Source organism: Ambystoma mexicanum, chromosome 6q (genome assembly GCF_040938575.1).
Source record: "Ambystoma mexicanum isolate Mex_15411 chromosome 6q, UKY_AmexF1_1, whole genome shotgun sequence".
Classification (NCBI taxonomy): Eukaryota; Metazoa; Chordata; class Amphibia; order Caudata; family Ambystomatidae; genus Ambystoma; species Ambystoma mexicanum.
In genome coordinates, this window is record NC_090937.1 from 94,994,105 (window position 1) to 95,011,346 (window position 17,242).

Below are 17,242 nucleotides of genomic sequence, written 5' to 3' on the forward strand. Positions count from 1 at the left end.
CATAGCTGTATATAGGTGCTATTTGTTGGCGCACCTTTTGGCGCACATTTATTACAGGCGCAGAGACGCTACCGCCTGCTTTCTTGTGGCGGTCGTGTTTGTGCCTGTGCGCTGGTTTGACCGTGCGCTGTTTTGCCCTATTCGATTCCATCAATACGTGTTGTAGGCGAGCGTGTGGGCGTTCCGCGCTCTTGCACCCTGTACTTCCCCCGTGACGCCCACATTTTGGCAAGTTGTTCCCCATTCCGAGTGTTACGCCCTGTGTTCCGCCTACTTTTGTTGTGTGCGCCGCGCTATGTGCGATTTTCGCTGTGGCCTGTGCGATTTTGGCTGTGACCTGGTGCACGCCGTTAGATGGCCTGTGCGCCAACGTGCGCCGCGCACTTTTTTAGCGCACATCCGATGGTTTTCTCGCGCACGGCCTTCCATGAATCGATGTGCGCTGCTTTTCGTGCGAATTTCGCACTTGCACTGCGATTTTCGCTATTCCACTGCGAATCGCACGTTTTTGGCCACTTGCGCCGTGCTAATTATTCCATGAATCGGCATGTTAGTGTCACATGTATTTTCCATCATAGAGCTACATATGGATCTATGTTCAACTTCAATTTCAGTTACAGTGACTGTCGCAACTCAACTTAAAACCGCTCCTAGTCAGATCATTTTCAGCCAATAATAGCCAATAACGGGCAGGAGCGATTTGCGTGAGATACTCTAGTTACATTCACAATAGTCATAACATCCATAATATAGAATTTTTAAAAGGATAGATCCCAGTTTATCAACACTCCATTTCTTCCCCTCTCCCTCTCACCACCACACCAGCAGCAGAATAACCAAACAGCACTTCCATGTGCAATTCTGGGTGCGTGCGTTCAGGTGTGCGTGGCCAATCCTATAGCGGACAGGGTGGGCAGGGCTAATTCTGGTCACAAGATAAACAGGATATTAAAGATATGAGAGTATGTTCAGTCCGAGTTTAAACTTTAAAGTCCAGGTAAGAGCGTATTGTGGAGAATGATAACGAAGAACAAGACACCAACCATGTTAGCGCTCGCCACAGTCTCTCGCCTGTGTTCCCACCAGCAAACAGCAGTGATGTCCACAGCGTCTCCAACAGCAAAACAGCACTTCCTGTGCACTTCTGGGTGCACAGCCGATCCTTTAGTTGATGGGGCGGGCGGGGCTAATTCACGTTAGCGCTCGCCACAGTCTCTCGCCAGTATTTTCACCAGAAAACAGCAGTGATGTCTGCATCTCCAACTGCAAAACAGCACTTCCTGTGCAAGGAATATTTAGCCAGGGTACAAGCCACATTCACAGCCTGAACCTATAAGGAATGCCTGGACCACCAAACTCACTGGGGTGGGGTGCATGGAAAGTCAGCCCATATCGATGGGGGTAGGAACGTTATGCTTAGCAAGGTCCCTGTTCACAGCTAGAACTAAAGCAGGCTCCAGCCATGCTGCCTGAACAGGGTTAACAACAGCATGATTGAATGTAAGAAGTGTCTCTCTAGGAGGACCTTGTTCCACAATATAAATGGGGTGATAATGGACGGGTCGTGTAAGGAGCAGATAACCCTAGAGTCTCCATAGACTTGCCGCTAGATATCTGAAAAGGACACATTGGACTTTCCAAAAGCAGATGCTTGCATAAATCATGCTCAGGTGAGGTGTCCAACCGTCTGGCATCAGGCAAGTCTGAGGCCAAAGTAATTAATCTCAAGAAAGTCCACCACGACCCTGGTGTCCATGTGTTCCATAGGGCCCAAAACATAATGGACATACACACCCTCTTCTTTGAATATCTGACCCATTTTAAGACCAGCAAAGTTTCAGCGCAGAAGCCAAGTAAACTTGAGGCAGGGCCTCAGTGATTGCAGGATATGAGTGGTGCTGGATTGGAGAAGTCTCCAGAACTGGTGCACAGCCAGAAGGCATGCAGTTGTGGGGCAAAGAGGTGCTTCAGTCAGTCTCAGAAACAGCAGTGAGCTCCACCACTGGAGCAAACGCTGCAAGCAGGGGTACCTTGACAAAGATGTCTAGTATCTTAAGACTGAATCCTCCCACTGCTCCAGAGCAAAGGAGCTCACGGAGAAAGGTACCTCTTTTGAGCGCAAGATAGGATGTCTTTTCCTAGAAGCGGAAGGAGTGTGGTGCTGCAATGCGTACATGGAGAAGGGGATTTCTTGCAGTGTTTATTTTTTCGTTTCTCTCCTCAAGAGAAGCGGACTCCTCTGGTTCGTACTCAGTGACACAGGACTCCTTTGTAGAAGGCTCGGAAGCTGGGGCTTCAAAGGGGTTTATTTCCTACCCTTTTGGAGGACGTTTTACAGTTTTTCAAAATGCTCCCAGAGGGCCTTGGTGCATGGACTGGCTGCAGCCATAGTCCTCAATATCATAATCTGCCCCAATGCACCAGAGGCACATTTCATTGTAGTCAGACACAGACATTAGCCTCCTGCAATCCCTGCATGGTGTGAAACCTGAGGCCTTTGATGTATTAGTAATGACACTGTAATACATTTGCTAAAGAAATGGCTTTTGAAGCAGTGTGCTGACAGTGCAAAAATAGCCCCCAATTTCGAGTTATAAGCGGCAATATGGAACCACATTGCACCTTCTAGTGATCGAAAAAGATTCTGAGGCCCGACTGGTGCTGCGCAATGCATCTATAAAATGAGGAATCAGTGGGAGGAAGGGCAAATTTGAAACGGGTAATCTGAGCCATTTATGGAGAGGAAAGGTGGAATGGAGAAAAATCTGTTAACACACACTATGGATGATTCTGCAGCAATACCATGACCATTAATCAAGGAGCATACATGGACTGATCCAATAACGCTCACTCGAAAACCCCTTCCTTCATTTCATGTGTATGAAGAATATTGATTGATTTCTTCAAGCAAAAAGAGCAGTATTGTTACTCACTCCCAGAAGATGTGCATTCTACACAACTTCAAGTTCACTGAAGCAAGGCTGATCATCCTTCAAGACAGGACTCAATACCACAGAGATTCTGGATCACTGGAAACGAAAGAAAACAGGATGCCTGTCTACCTTTTTACATGTAATCTTCATGCAGAGGTCTTCTGGATTCAGAAATATTATTTGAGATGAAGAGAGCTTAAAAAATTAGTGAACATCTGTTATTCATAGATAGGTGACTTATAGCCTGTAGGAGTCTGAGCAAGAAATATGTATCCCATCATTGGTACAGAAGAGAAAGGCAACAATGGATGTACATGAAAAGTAAAGATTTCAGAGTACACTACTAGTGATTTTGAAACATTGGCCTTCATTCTCACAGTGCATGTCTTTTTCAGGTGAGTGCATTTCAATTTCAGAGACTAAGGGCCTCATTATGAGTCCGGCGGTAGCTGTGCCGGTAAAACCGGCAGGCTGCCGCCGGACCTGTCGGGATTTATCGGCTCCGGACTTGTCGGAATTACTGGGGCATTACAGCCTCGGTGATCCGGTAAATCCTGAGCTGGCATTCTGTAAATCCCCATTCCCTTGGAGTCCTATAGGTCCTATAGGACTCCAAGGGAATGGGGAAGTGGAAACACGGCACCATGTTGTAATGGTGCCAGTGTTTCCGCGTCCATTTGTGGCCGTGTGGTGTTACGCCCGCCAGGTCAGACCTGGCGGTTGTACCACCACACGGCCACAGAACTTGAAGTTAGCCGGTCCAGAAAACGGTGTGGGTACGGTTTTACCAGCACCGTTATATTGCTGGCTAACTTATAATGAGGCCCTAATACATATATTTTCTCACAAACAGAATCTTCAAATAAGAAAGTATGTAATTACTAATTCTCTTCCTTGTGACTGTACAATTGAAATAATCAGATATTAGGTGGATTTACATTAGTTGGAACCTAGAAATAATGATCAATATGGTGTAGTAAAACTAATCTGTATCAGGAAAATAAAGTTTGTCAAAAAGTATTTTGTTATATTTTTTTTTTATTTTCAGATTTATTAAAGCACACACTGGTTCAAAATGTAACACTAGAGGGATAATTCAAATTCAAAACAATGTGAATGTCAACCAAAAAAAAAGATAATAAAGTGAAAATAAAGGAATAACTTCAGAATAGCAATACAATGGAAAAGAGAGACTACAAAAAACGTCATAAATAGGCAACAAAGAAAAAGCATGCATTGGTATATTTTTCCAATATATAAGGAAATCATGCACCAGTCTTATTTTCAGAGGCTTGAGATTCTACCAACACGAAGCAATTGCTGTAATGTCCTGGTTAAAATTGTAAACCTAATATAGGAATATAAGAGTTTCAAGGCATTTAATTTGAGCAAGATTACATTGCCCAGAGAACCAATTTATCTAGTGCAAATATTCCTAAACACCTGCCCCTTCAAGCATGCTTTCTGGCAGTGTTAGGTACAGAGTGGTGTGACTGTTAATACCGCCAACACATTGAATTCTAAAGACACATATTAGTCTTATGAACGTTATAACACTGCTGTGTTTTCTTAGAGTTCAATTCATAGGACATGGCAAACATGTCCTCTGTAGCTGAATTTCTAATTACATTAAGGTATATAGGACTTGTTTGTCGGGCCTTTATAATTAGAAACACTTCTGTATAGGCGCGTTATAAATTCCATATCCTATCATATCATATCATAAATTGTAAAGAAACATGGTGGTGTTATAACTTTCTTAAGACTAGAATGTGTTTTTAAAGCTGAATTCTAAAGATGCACACAAATCTTATGAAAGTTATCACCTTTCTGTCTCTCTTCATTATTCCAATCTAAAGACATGGCTTCTTGTCTAAGATTTATGTGGGATTGTGGTTAAGAGTTTGCCCTTACAACCATGTGGTCTGGGCTTGGATCCCAGCCACAGGACTGTTTACTTCTATCAGGTGCAGCAATGATTTGTGTTATAATTGAAAACATAATTTGCTGTACCAACTTGAAGTGAGTGTGAGATTGTGAGTCTGAGAAGGAGTGTGAGAATGTGGGTAAAACATAGTGTGGGAATCAGTGTGAGAGAGAGTGTGACTGAGTTTCTGTATTCTGAGTTCTCAGCCTTCACTAAATGAGAATTATATTAATTTGATAAGTAGGCATAATGTAAACCCTTGATAATGTGCTAGCTAGGTTCTAATTACACGCCTAAAACAATGAAAAAATCCTCATTACAAGTACAGCAATGCGGGTAAAAACGGTAGTAATGCCGTGGTAATTCCATTGCCGGCACATTACAACACCATTGCACTACGAGTTTGGTGGTAAGGTGGAGGATATCCACCAAAAAGCAGGAGCAGGAGGTAAATCCTCCACCTTACTGCCAAAAATCCGCTAAACCAGCAGAAATACTGTTGGCAGAATTATCGCCACCCGCAAAGCTGCTGAAATCCCCATGGAGTTCTATGAACTCCAAAAATGGGGAATTACATTGCCCTACCACCACTTGTAATCAAGCACTAAATCCGCCGGACCAAGTGGCGGTAACAGTAATAAAGTTTTGTGCTAATTCGTCAGTTTTACTGCCGCTTTACCACCAAACTCGTATGAGACCCATTTTACTCATCAGTATTTTTGGCCCTTTATGGTTGCATGACACTATGAGGTGTATGTATATATATATATATATATATATATATATATTTCCTCTAACCTATATAGGTTAGATGAAAACCTGCCCTTGTTCACAGTTAGCCTATTTGTTCACCCCTAACCCATCTTCATTATTCAGTTATTCACAGTATGTCCACAACAGTGGTGGCTTCCCATTTTGCCCATTTCCAACTCAGATGGAGAGATTACGAAAAAAAGCACTCTTTCACTTACGAAGACTTGCCACAGCCTGTTGGTCCCAAGATTGCGTTGAGGCCAGGGCTCATAATCCCACTGAAAAAAACAAAACAAAACATTTATACATTGTCACTCTCGTGTCTTCAATCATTTTATTCTGAATCAAGACTCACACAAACATCACAAATGTTATTCTGGTACGTAAATATGAGCACACATTGTTCAGTATTAAACCCCACAGGTGTGCATGTTGTAATGCTGTATCCAACGGACAAAAGGCCTTCAGCAAGCCATTTATTCTTAAGTACATTGCAGATGTTACCAGATTGAGCATCGCCAAGTATGACGTAACATGAGCAGTCAGTTGAGAAACAACTTTCATTTGTTCAACAACGAGAACTCTACTTCCCTAGATCCTCCTGACAATTTCCAGACATTGACCATATAGATTACATGTTTATTGTTTATCCATTTGTCACTGACTAGCATCCTTGTAATATCTTCAGCAAACATCTCACTTCCCTGCCTCCATTTTTCAAATGTGTACTTTCTACAATATGTTCACCCTTTTTTCTAGCAATATTACAGGACCTACCTGGTGGTCTGTTGAGGAAATAATTTTCAATTGCCACAGTAACTGCTGCCATGATCGAAGGATGCAATTGACCAGCTTTATTGTTTATTTTTTTCCTCTACGCGTACCCTGGTCTTTACGGTGGATTGGTCTAAGATTGCCCCACTGGATTCTTCCCTGCATTGGTCAATATCCTTTTTGTTTGGGTTGAATACAGAGCCTTCATTCCTATCACCTAAACCCAGCACATCCTGTCCACCATCTCGTCCTCTCGTCCTCCACCCTCTACACTCTCCTCTACCTCTGACCTCCCTTCGGCCACCTCTCCTTCTCCCTTCTCTGCCTTACCTCTGTTCTCCCCTGACAAGGTTTCTAGATAAGTCCAATCTATGAAAGTCTGGTCAAAACAGGTTCTTCCCTGTTCTTCCAAAAACCATCAAGGACCACATTGACACCCTTGTTCCAGCCTTGGCCGTCATCTGCAATCAGTCTTCTGCCACTGGGACCTTCCACTCCCCCCTGAAGCACTCTCTTGAGCACCCTCTTCTCAAGAAACTCTCAGCCGACCCCTCCTGTCCGGCTAACTATCGCTCGATCTCCATCACTCTTTTCCTGGGAAAACTCTAGGAAAAGCTGGCCATCCCCCAGCTTAATCTTCACACTGAATCTGTTGGTTGTCTCCATAACCATCAGTCTGGCTTCAGAGCAGCCACGAGCACGAAACTGCTCTCCTGATCATCTGTGAAGACCTGCTCTCTAACCTTGATGCTAATCAACCCTTTGTCCTCATCTTACTCAAACTCTTATTTTTTTGACACCTGCTCAACTGGCTCTGTGATAACCTGGGTATCACCGATCAGGCCCTGGCCTGGCTGACCCCTTTCTTCTTGGACCGACCCTCCCAGGTCCAACTTGGGTCCTTCCTCTCCTCTATCTCACTCTCTACCTGCAGGGTTCCCCAGGGGTCTAACCTTGCTCCCTGGATGTTCAAACACTACCTGGCACCTCTTGCCCACCACATTGCTGCTCTCTGCACCAACTTTCAGTGCTATGCGGATGACACTCAACTCGTTTTCAGGCTCCTCTCTGCCACCTCTTCTCCCTCTCTCATCCCGGAATGTCTGTCTGCAATCCAGGAGTGGTGTGCCGCTAATGATCTCTGCCTTAATGCCATTATGACAGATATCCTACTCATCAGCACACCTGCACCTTCCTTTCCTGTCACTCTCTGACCGGCCTCCCTTGGCCCTCTTCCTGCTCCCACCTGTGAGGCTGAGAACCTCAGGGTCATTCAACTCCACACTCTCCCTCTCTCCTCACATCTCTGATGTCTCTAAGAAGTCAAACTACCAACTGCATCTCCTCAGAGGTATTCTTCCTTTCCTCACTTTCCCCCAGAAGCTCACTGTCTCCAGAGCTCTGGTTCTCTGTAGGCTGGACTACTGCAACGGCCTCTTTTTAAATCTGCCTGCCTCTACTCTCTGCCCTCTACAACTCATACAGAACAGGACTGCAAGACTTGTCCTTGGCCCCAAGCCCAGGGATCATATCTCTCCAGCCCTGAAATCTCTCCATTTTCTTCTAGTGGCTGCAAGGATCAAGTTCAAAACCGTCTGCATTGTTCACAAGGTCATCTGGGGCCTCGGACCGAAATACCTCCAACTCTCTCTTCAGAAATATCTTCCTACTCAAGCTCTTCGCGCCTCCTCATCCAACCCCTTGAGGTTCAGTCACTTCTCCAAGCAACAAGTTGGGGCAGGTCTCTCTCTTCGGCTGGCACCTCCCTCTGGAACAGCATCACTGCCTCTCAAACTTGAGCAGAACCATCTCCGGTTCTGGAAGCACCTCAAGACCTTCCTCTTTGCTTCTGCCTTTGCTTTTCCTCTCCTCTGCTGATCTCCTTTCTGATACTGCACTGGTCACCTGGCTACCCTCTGCATTTGGGCCCAGGTCCCTGCCCAACCCAGTTGCACACCCGCACTGCCTCCTGGCAACCCCTGCACTTGGGTCTGTATCTGTCATCCTACAGTACCCTTACCTGCACTTATCTGACACTTGCTGTCTGCACTTTAACCCTTGTTCTTGCCACCTGTTGGCTGCACTACTTATTGTGGTTATAGGTCAAATGTTCTAAAACAAAATGCTGCTCGAATGCCTTTTTTCGACAGTAAAAAGACAGAAAAAAAGGATCACATTTTTTTAATCGGGGGGTTCCCCTCCCAGCCCCCCCCCTGTTTTCCTTTTATAAAAAGTTTTTTATACATGCTAAACTAAAAAAAATATATAAATAAATTAGAAAAAATGCGATCCTTTTTTTGGTCCTTTTACTGTCGATCAAAAGGTCATTCAATCCTTTTGATTCAAACATTTGACCGGACACCCTTATTTTTTGATCCCTTGTACCGCACTTGTCCATCCTCCCCTCCCCCTGGCAGTTTTCCCCTCTGCTCTCCCCGGCACTTGCTTGATCTCAATGTCACTAGGCCTAGCAAGATCGCTGTCTTTTGTCCTCCCTCGGTTCCCTTACCTTGCCTCGTCGCACGTTGAAACACTTCTGTATAGCCGCGTTATAAATGCCATATCATATCAGGTCTGGTTTCTCCTGAGTGCACACATGATTTAAATTCTTTCTTTAGTTTATTCATGTCTCCATGAAGACTTTCGACCAACTTTTTTAAATGTTCAACCTGAAGTCACAATCTTTCACAGTTATTACAGTGATTAATAGGTATAGTGACTGAGTTAAGTAACTGTTAATCACTGATGGTGGTATAGCTACAACGGTCTCTGATACTTCTCCATCTGTTTGTACTAAGCCATCCTTGCCGTTTCTGTTTTGTGTCAAAGGTGCAACATGCCACTGTCACTTAGTAAATGCTACCCCTCAATATCTTCCATACTGGCTAAAACCGTAAATCTATTGACCACTGGGGCATTAGATGGAGAGTAAAATCATATAGGCTTTGTGTTTTCATTTCCCGTCATTCATTATTTCCAGATTCTGGTTTATCGGTTGAACTCCCCTCTATGTTTGTGTCAAGGTCGGTGTCTACCTCTACTTGTATATTTAAATGTTGGGCAACTTTCTGAACTTCATTTCTCTATTAGTGTCTAATATAGGAATAGAGAGTCTCCAAGAGATGCCAGTGAGGCCAATGTAGATGTCTATCCAGGGTATACTTGATCACGGTTTTGTGAGCCATTATCTTTTTATTAGTGGCTCCCAGAAGTGTTAACAGTGACTGCACCAGGTTTGAATGATTTGCATCTATTTAATTAATAGCCAAATCAACCTTCATGGCATAATTATAGAGACATGGCACCTGTCTATCCAACGGGAGCACTCAAATCGAGCGAGGTAAGCAATGTCTCAAGTTCACTAATTAAAACACCTGCTTTTCAAATAAGCTTACTTATCACCGCTGATCTCTTAAAAGTTTGTGGCGAATGATAGATAGGTATTAGCCTTCCGTTTAGGTATTTTAAAGAACATCACTATACATGTAACATTGAAAGATACATGCCTTATCGCTCTAGATATAACAATAAGTGTAAAGTGCTGAAAGTGCAAGTAAAATATATAAATATTTCAAAAATATTAAAATAACAATCTTTACATTAAATCAGATAGTAAAATCCTTCACAGAATAATTCATGAATAAAAAGACTAAGGGCCTCATTACGACTTCGGCGGGAGCCATGCCGCTACTCGCGGCATGGCTGCCGCTGAAATCGGGTCCGGGTTCCCAGAATGGGGAATTACCGGGCGATTCCAAGTTTGGAGGACCCGGTAATTCCTCCATCCAGGAACCCGGGCCCGGACCTTCGCCATTCCCATCTGAGCCCCCATAGGGCTCAATGGGAATGGGAGAGGGTGCAAACAACGGGCCGATTACGAGCGGCCCCGTTGTTTGCTCCCTCTTCCCCTCGTGGGACCCGGTAAGCATGCCTGGTTTGACCAGGTGTTACTGACCGGGTCCCGCGAAGGGAGCTTTTAATGAGGCGGAACGGGTTTAACGGGTCCGCCTCCTTTAGCGGAGCCCGTTAACCCATTCCGCCTCACTCGTAATGAGGCCCAAAGAGTTCAGAAATTCCGCTCCGTTCTGAATCAATGATGAAGTAAAGATATTTAACATAATGAGAGACCAGCTTAGAGAGGTGCACTAGGTTCTTGTACTGTCCAATAGAGGTGCACCGTTAACTGTACTGTCCTATAAGGGAGCACCCTACTGATAAGTATCAGTCCTTTCCACAATCCGCACAGATGACTTTGTCGACCTTAAGGAGTAGGGTAAGGTATGCCAGACAGATAAAGGGGATGCCTGTGTCCACCCCGTAGCCTTATATACTCCTTACCGTGGAACTGGGAGGGCAAGGCCAAGAAACCACAATCAGGGAGACCATCAAAAGAGTCAAATGATTATGGTGGGATGAATCACGTTGAAACTAATAATGTCTTATATGCATGCTTATTCGCACACTTAGGCCCGGTCTCTCATGTCTCGAATTCCCTGCCCCCATATCGTCAATCAAGTTAAAATAAGACCATTGAACCTCAGCGTCCAAAGGAATGCTTACATATCAGCGCTAGCTAGTGCTGTATCACAGTGGTACTACAAATAGAACACCTGGGATACAGCTCTACCCCCCCAAACAGCATTAAACAGAAGGTGCGCCCTTGCATGGGCTTTGTCTAGGTATCTTTTAAACTCATGCAGTGCTCCGCAGGGATCCACAAGGTCCCAGCTCTTCCAAGCCCTCCACTGAGCATCAAACAAGAAGTACGCCCTTAGTGTGAGATTTTCCCCAGCATGTTTCAAGTACATGTAGAGCTCTACCAGGATCCACTGGATCCTAGAGTTCTAGCTCCTTAGCATTATGCAAGGATCAATGAAAATCTACCTTGGTATAAGGGATGTACGTGATCACTATGCAGCGTGAAATTGCAAATCGAAAAATATCGACTTCCAAAATTGCGCTGCACAGTGATCACATAGATCAGTTTCCCGGCATCCCGCATTCCCCTATCCCTTCTCCCCCACTTACTTTTTTGGCGGCACACACAGAAGTGTGCTGGCGACTCTCCTCTATCCCTGCGGCGTCAGTTTCCCCCCACTAACGTGGGTCGGAGCTGGCACTGTAGGGTCTCTTTTTCTGGTTTTTTTCTTATTGTAACCAATGTCATGGAAGCAGGGCATCCCCTGCAACCTCGTAACCCATAATGACATATAAGAGGAGCGGGAGGACACCCTCACAACCCCTGCACGTTCGACATTTTGGGCTTCGTTTTTATTTTTTTACACATGTCGAATGTGCAGTAGATTTTTGTGCTTTTTTCATACGAAACGGGAATAAGCATGTAGGGGATATGCTGAAGCAATGGGTATGGAATATACTCATGGGCAAACTCACAAAGTATTAGGCCAGTTACAGTACATTTGGTGAAGGCAGCATACAAATCATTTATACTTGAACATTGTGTTTTAAAATGCTGCAGGAGAACCCAGGGTCAACTGTACCTTAGAATTTAAAAGAATAGACAGCTACGAGGTATATCTAGGTTGGTTGTCAGAGCACTGATATTCAAACTAAGATTGGGAAACTGCAATTAGCACTTTTAATATTAAAAAGTTGGTCTATACAGACAAGAGATGAGGCGAGTATGAGGAGAGATTATGTGTTAGACAATGCTGTATTCACAGCAGGCCGCTGCAGTCTCAGAATTTATGGAAAAAGCCTAGACCAAATGGGAAATGATTTTAAATTACAAAATACATTTTTCATCTCCCAGTTTTAGGTTTGGCTTGCAGTAGAGGAAGGGTGTCTCTTTGATATGTTGATAACCTCCTCCTGAGTGCAGGTTACCTACCTTGGACACATAACATGTGTCCATACATTATTACATGGGCAATTTCTGATTTCCCCTTGCTTAGACATTTCAAAAGACCTAATTAAGGGACCAAGGCTTGATGGCTGTACTTAACAAGGTACTTAATGAAAACAAAATTATTTTTTTATTGAATCAGTTGAATTTAATCAACCTTACAATATCAAAAATAAGACAGTATACAATTTATCAATTAGAATTAAAATGACAATAGCATATCAATCAATGTCAGATAAGTAGTTTGTGATTCCATTGACAATTATGATCAATAAGGTCAATAAGTACGAAAGAGAAAAGAACAAAAAAAATGTTCTTAGAAAATTCCACTCAAAAACTAAAACAGCATGTTTAAAATTAATAATCTTGACAATGAAACAATTAAACTGCAGACTTTCATGCTCCTTGTGTTTCCCCTCCTCATACGGTTTACCCCATATGATGGACTACTTTTTTTTTGCACCTGCTGTTCTGGAATTGCAATGCCGGAGTACATCAGCCCAGAGGTAAGCAGTAAATTGAGGTAGCTTTTTGATGCTGGGCATTCCATTTAATAAATCCAAATTCAGCAATATTTCATCACTCTTGGGATGTCACTTGCATAGTTTTCAATGTATTATCATACCAATGGGAAATGGAATATTTTATGGATATTTATGTTTTTGATTTATCACATGTATCTGCTAATAGTTGGGATTATGCTAAATGAAAATATACTGATACTGGCAACATAATTTGAAGGATTGTCAGCATAAGATTTCACAGTCCAGGCATTGTATAAATTAAGTAACCTGGGATGGAGTGAAGAGAATGGCCTGAACATTTTTTAAAGGGACTGTGTAAAAGTTATGCTTGAAGGGTGATCTCCTTGAAGTGTATCGAAATGCGTGGAAGGCTGTTTGGGAGGGCAAGAGGCTAAAATTAGTCACCATCTAAATGTGGTTGTGTAAAGTAAGTGGAATTGATTCATTAAATGGAATTTTGATAACCACCGTTAGTTACTAGAATCACACTCACATATTCTTCAAAACCCTGATATTATGAGTGGTGGGTCGGAAGAAGGAGGCGAACAGTTAGTGGACATTCCGATGTTCTTTTATTTAAATAATAAGGAAAAGGGCCTATTTAACCCTTTCGCTATATCGGAAATCCCTACCTAACTAAATTAAACTAAAGGTGCTCGTCTGTCATTAAAAAAGTACAAACCCAAAATGTCCTCAGTCCAAACCTAAATCTATCTGAACCTACCACTAACAACTAAAAGTGGCCAAAAGGATTTTCTTTTGGCTGTCTCCCTTTGGCCATTTGGTTTTAGACTTTATCTCTGGGTTTTCTTGTTCTACACCAATCTTCAATATGCAAATGTCTCTTTTAGAAAATCCGTTCCTTATGGTAATTTCTTCTGATACTTTTCTTATGTTTTATTCATGAGCTGTTGTAGCTCCTCCAAACCGTTCAAATATCCTATCTTCCTGACAATATGACTCTTATCATTGTTCACTTTGAGATTATCTCTTAGACACCTTCCTTTTAATTTATGTTGTTCCCTTGTGTTATCAGGGTTGAGAGTTCCCCACTCTTGGCGTCTCTTAAATGCACTCTTTCTCAACTTGCTTGGTTCACACTGCACTCTTAGCTCATAACACTTTCGACAGTTTCTCATTAAGTGGTCTTCCCACTTAGCAACAATTATCTATTGTGGAATTATCTTGTGGCCTTCTCTCTCTTGCCCATGATATTTTTGTTGCCCTTCTTTGATTCACAATCTTTCCTATTCTTCAGGTTTTTGAATAGTTCCTCAGATATCAGGTTACACTGGTTCAATGTTCTGTTATCGTCCTTATGGCAATCATAGTCCCTTCTCTTTATTACATCTTGCCCCGGCACTCTCCCGCTTCTGCATTTCACCCCTGTACCTTTGTTTGTCATGGGTGACCTTGCGGGGCTGAGCGCTCGCTCGGGTAAGTTGGTTTGCTTTCTCGCTTCTTCCTTTCAAACTTCACACCATAGCAGTCACGTTATCTCTGCAGCTGGCCAAGTTCAGCAACTGATGGGAGCTGTCAACACTCCATTTTGTCCAGGTTTTGGCGTGTTAGACGGGCGCCTGGTCCACCATGGTACATGCATGGTCACGCCACCACGTTGGACGGTTCTTCGAACTCCGTCCTGATAACAGCTTTGCCATTGCCTGCTTCAACGAGCCTGTGCTGGTGTTCTCTGTTTCTCGCAGTTCCATGGGTACTGCGGTTCAACTCTGCTTTGCGTTCTGACATCAGGTGCATTTCCCCTCCGTACCATTCTCTCTCCTCTCTTCTGGTCTACTCGTCCCACTTTCATATGATTTTCTTCTTAAAGGGGTAGTCTCTTTTCCTTCAGACGGCTTGCTGGATTCTACATTGCCTATAGCCAAACAGAAGGACGACACAGTGTTTTTAACGGAAGGCAGTCCCATATATGCAGATGAAGTGTCCTGCATAGGGAGTTCACTGTGGGAATGGTAGTCCTTGTTCCCTCAGTGGGAGTCACACCCATGAGGTCCCACTTGCCCAGACCCCTAGGTATGGTCTTGCGGAGTAGGCTCACCTCGCTACCTCAAAGGGGGTGGCTCCCCCTTGGAGAGAAGTGACGAATACTCCCGATTCGTCACATATGACACTCTAGCATTATAACCAACACATAATGTCCAGTATCCTGCAATTATCGAGCAGCACCCAGATATAGTATATATTTTTTGGACCCTATGGTTAGTAATACAGATATATCTGAAAGTAGTTGCAACAACTTTGTATAGAACTCTCGAAGCATGGCGAATCAACATACATTGTGTTTCACAGATTTTTCTATGAAAATGTAGTAACTTTAGGCTCACATTCCCTTTTTCTGTAGTTTACTTTTGGCATCTTGTACAAAATAAGAAACATTGAAAATATCAACATCCTGAATTGATATTCACTAAAATATAGCCAAAACCTAAATAATTGGTATTATCCTTATGCTATTGTTGCATAATTTCTTGTAGAAAATGAGCAATATAAGCTGTGTTGATTTACTAATGGTGATCTCATCTAATCAAGTCATTAAGTTGTCATGTGAATTCAGATTTGTTGGATTTCACGGTTCTTCAATATTTATTAGATTATGATAGTTTAGTTTGCTGGTTAGCCTGGCTGCAACACAATGTTTGAGGATCCTTCTTTCAAAAATTGGTGGCGTTCTGTAGGCGCTACAAAGGTTTCTTACTTTGTACCAGCCTTGAAAAAGCCAAAGAAGAGGCAAACACATGCACAGCTGTAGGCACAAATCAGTCTCAACTAATAAACATATGCTTTATTTATGTAAAAAAACTGTTCTTTCTACTTGCTGACAAATCCATTAACCCATATACCTTGCGATATAGGTTTTGAATGCCACTGGGGTGTTCAATGGTATGCATTATAACCATGCCTTATTTAGAATTGTGTTACTAAACCTTACCAACAAACATTCATAAATTAAATAATTCTGTCGGTCTATGGAAGAGCAAGATGTGATGTCAATTCATGCCATCCAGCTTTGCATGTTTTATCTGATTCAGGATTCAGTACGGTGAGAAACCCAAGGGTGTCTCACCTGCTAGTCCTTGTGACTTGTCATCCAGGTGGCTAGGACATGGCCATCGTTTTCGGATCCAGTTCCTGGGGGTGGACAAGTATGGTAGGATCATCTGGGTGAGGGGTCTTCGGGGAGTGCGGGTAAGGCTGCTGATGGTGAGAAGTGGTATTCCCCCCTATTTTATTTATCCAACCCATCCTATGTTTTAGGATGCTCCGAGGTCCCAACCCCACTCCCTTTTTATACAAACAATGGCCGAGGAAGAGGGTAACAGAGTAACAACATTTAGTTGCAGACATTGTACTGGACAGGTCCCATTAAACGGGTCAAGCAAAGTCAGCCACTCAATGCTAAGTGCATATACCTGATACCAATTAGCTCTCCTCACACAAATAAAAGGCAGCACCCGAATACACAATCTGTGCAAGGCAGAACACGATTACAAGCAGGGCTTTCGGGACACAGGCAAACCTACTGGAGCAGAACAACGGACCAAGGGACAGGGGCCGCATATTGGAAAACCCCAGAGTTCCTTACAGGAGGTCATTGCCTCCGACAGACCACTGAAGACATGTGAAGAAAGCCAGATCCCACAAGTGAAGATTGCATTGTGTTCCAAGGATGCCAGCGACCCTCACGGGTGAACGGCAGAGTTGGGGAGGCGAGGTCAAGCCTGTGGTACTAACCTTGACTCGTGAATTGTGAATCGTAAAAACCAAGAAGAAATGCACACAGCCGGTGAGTTGGCAAAGCGACCTGATAGACCGGCGTGTGTTAAAAGTGAGATAGAAACATTGTATCGCAAGTGGAGGCTGCAGGTGTGTGAGTGAAACGCGAGGAAAGGCAAACCTATGAATGGACTTTGAAGTAAAAGGCAGCTCCGAAGACAGCGATACTAAGTAACGGAGTGGTCTGGTGAAAGGAATTAGCCCACTCGAAAGTCTCAATGAAAAGTGAATTGTTTAAAGAGATAAAGCGTATATACCGCAAAAGAGAAATAAAGAAGTTAACTTCCAAAGAAGAGGGACAGTGAAAGCTGAACTGTGGACATTTAATCGAAGTGGTCCTGCTGTGTCTGTGAAGAAAAACATGCATATTTGAAAGTCTTTGACATCCGAAAGGGGTCCGAGCCTGACAGAGGGAGACCCGAAGTGAGATAAGTTTGGAAGCTTGGGGAAGGGAGCCACCTTGCAGGTTTGTATTGAATTGCATCCGAAAGGGGTCCAAGCCCAACAGAGGGAGACCAGAAGTGATATAAGCTTGGGGAAGGGAGCCCCCTCGCTTGTTCGTGTTGAACTTTGTTTTGAGAGGTCTGTGCCCGGGAGAGGGGGACCTACGAGAACAGTGTGGTGCAAGGTCTGAGCCCGAGTGGGGGGGGGACCTTTGTGAACTGTTTTG

At 43.5% G+C, this 17,242-nt stretch overlaps 1 protein-coding gene across 1 annotated transcript in view; it reads right to left on the reverse strand.

Moving 5' to 3' along the window:
* Positions 1–17,242, reverse strand: part of LOC138515171 (broad substrate specificity ATP-binding cassette transporter ABCG2-like) — an 861,659-nt gene that overhangs the window by 782,745 nt on the left and 61,672 nt on the right. The window contains exon 2 of the mRNA XM_069630157.1: positions 5,832–5,891. Within this exon, the coding sequence (XP_069486258.1) occupies positions 5,832–5,891 (60 nt within the window). The remainder of the gene's footprint in view (positions 1–5,831; positions 5,892–17,242) is intronic.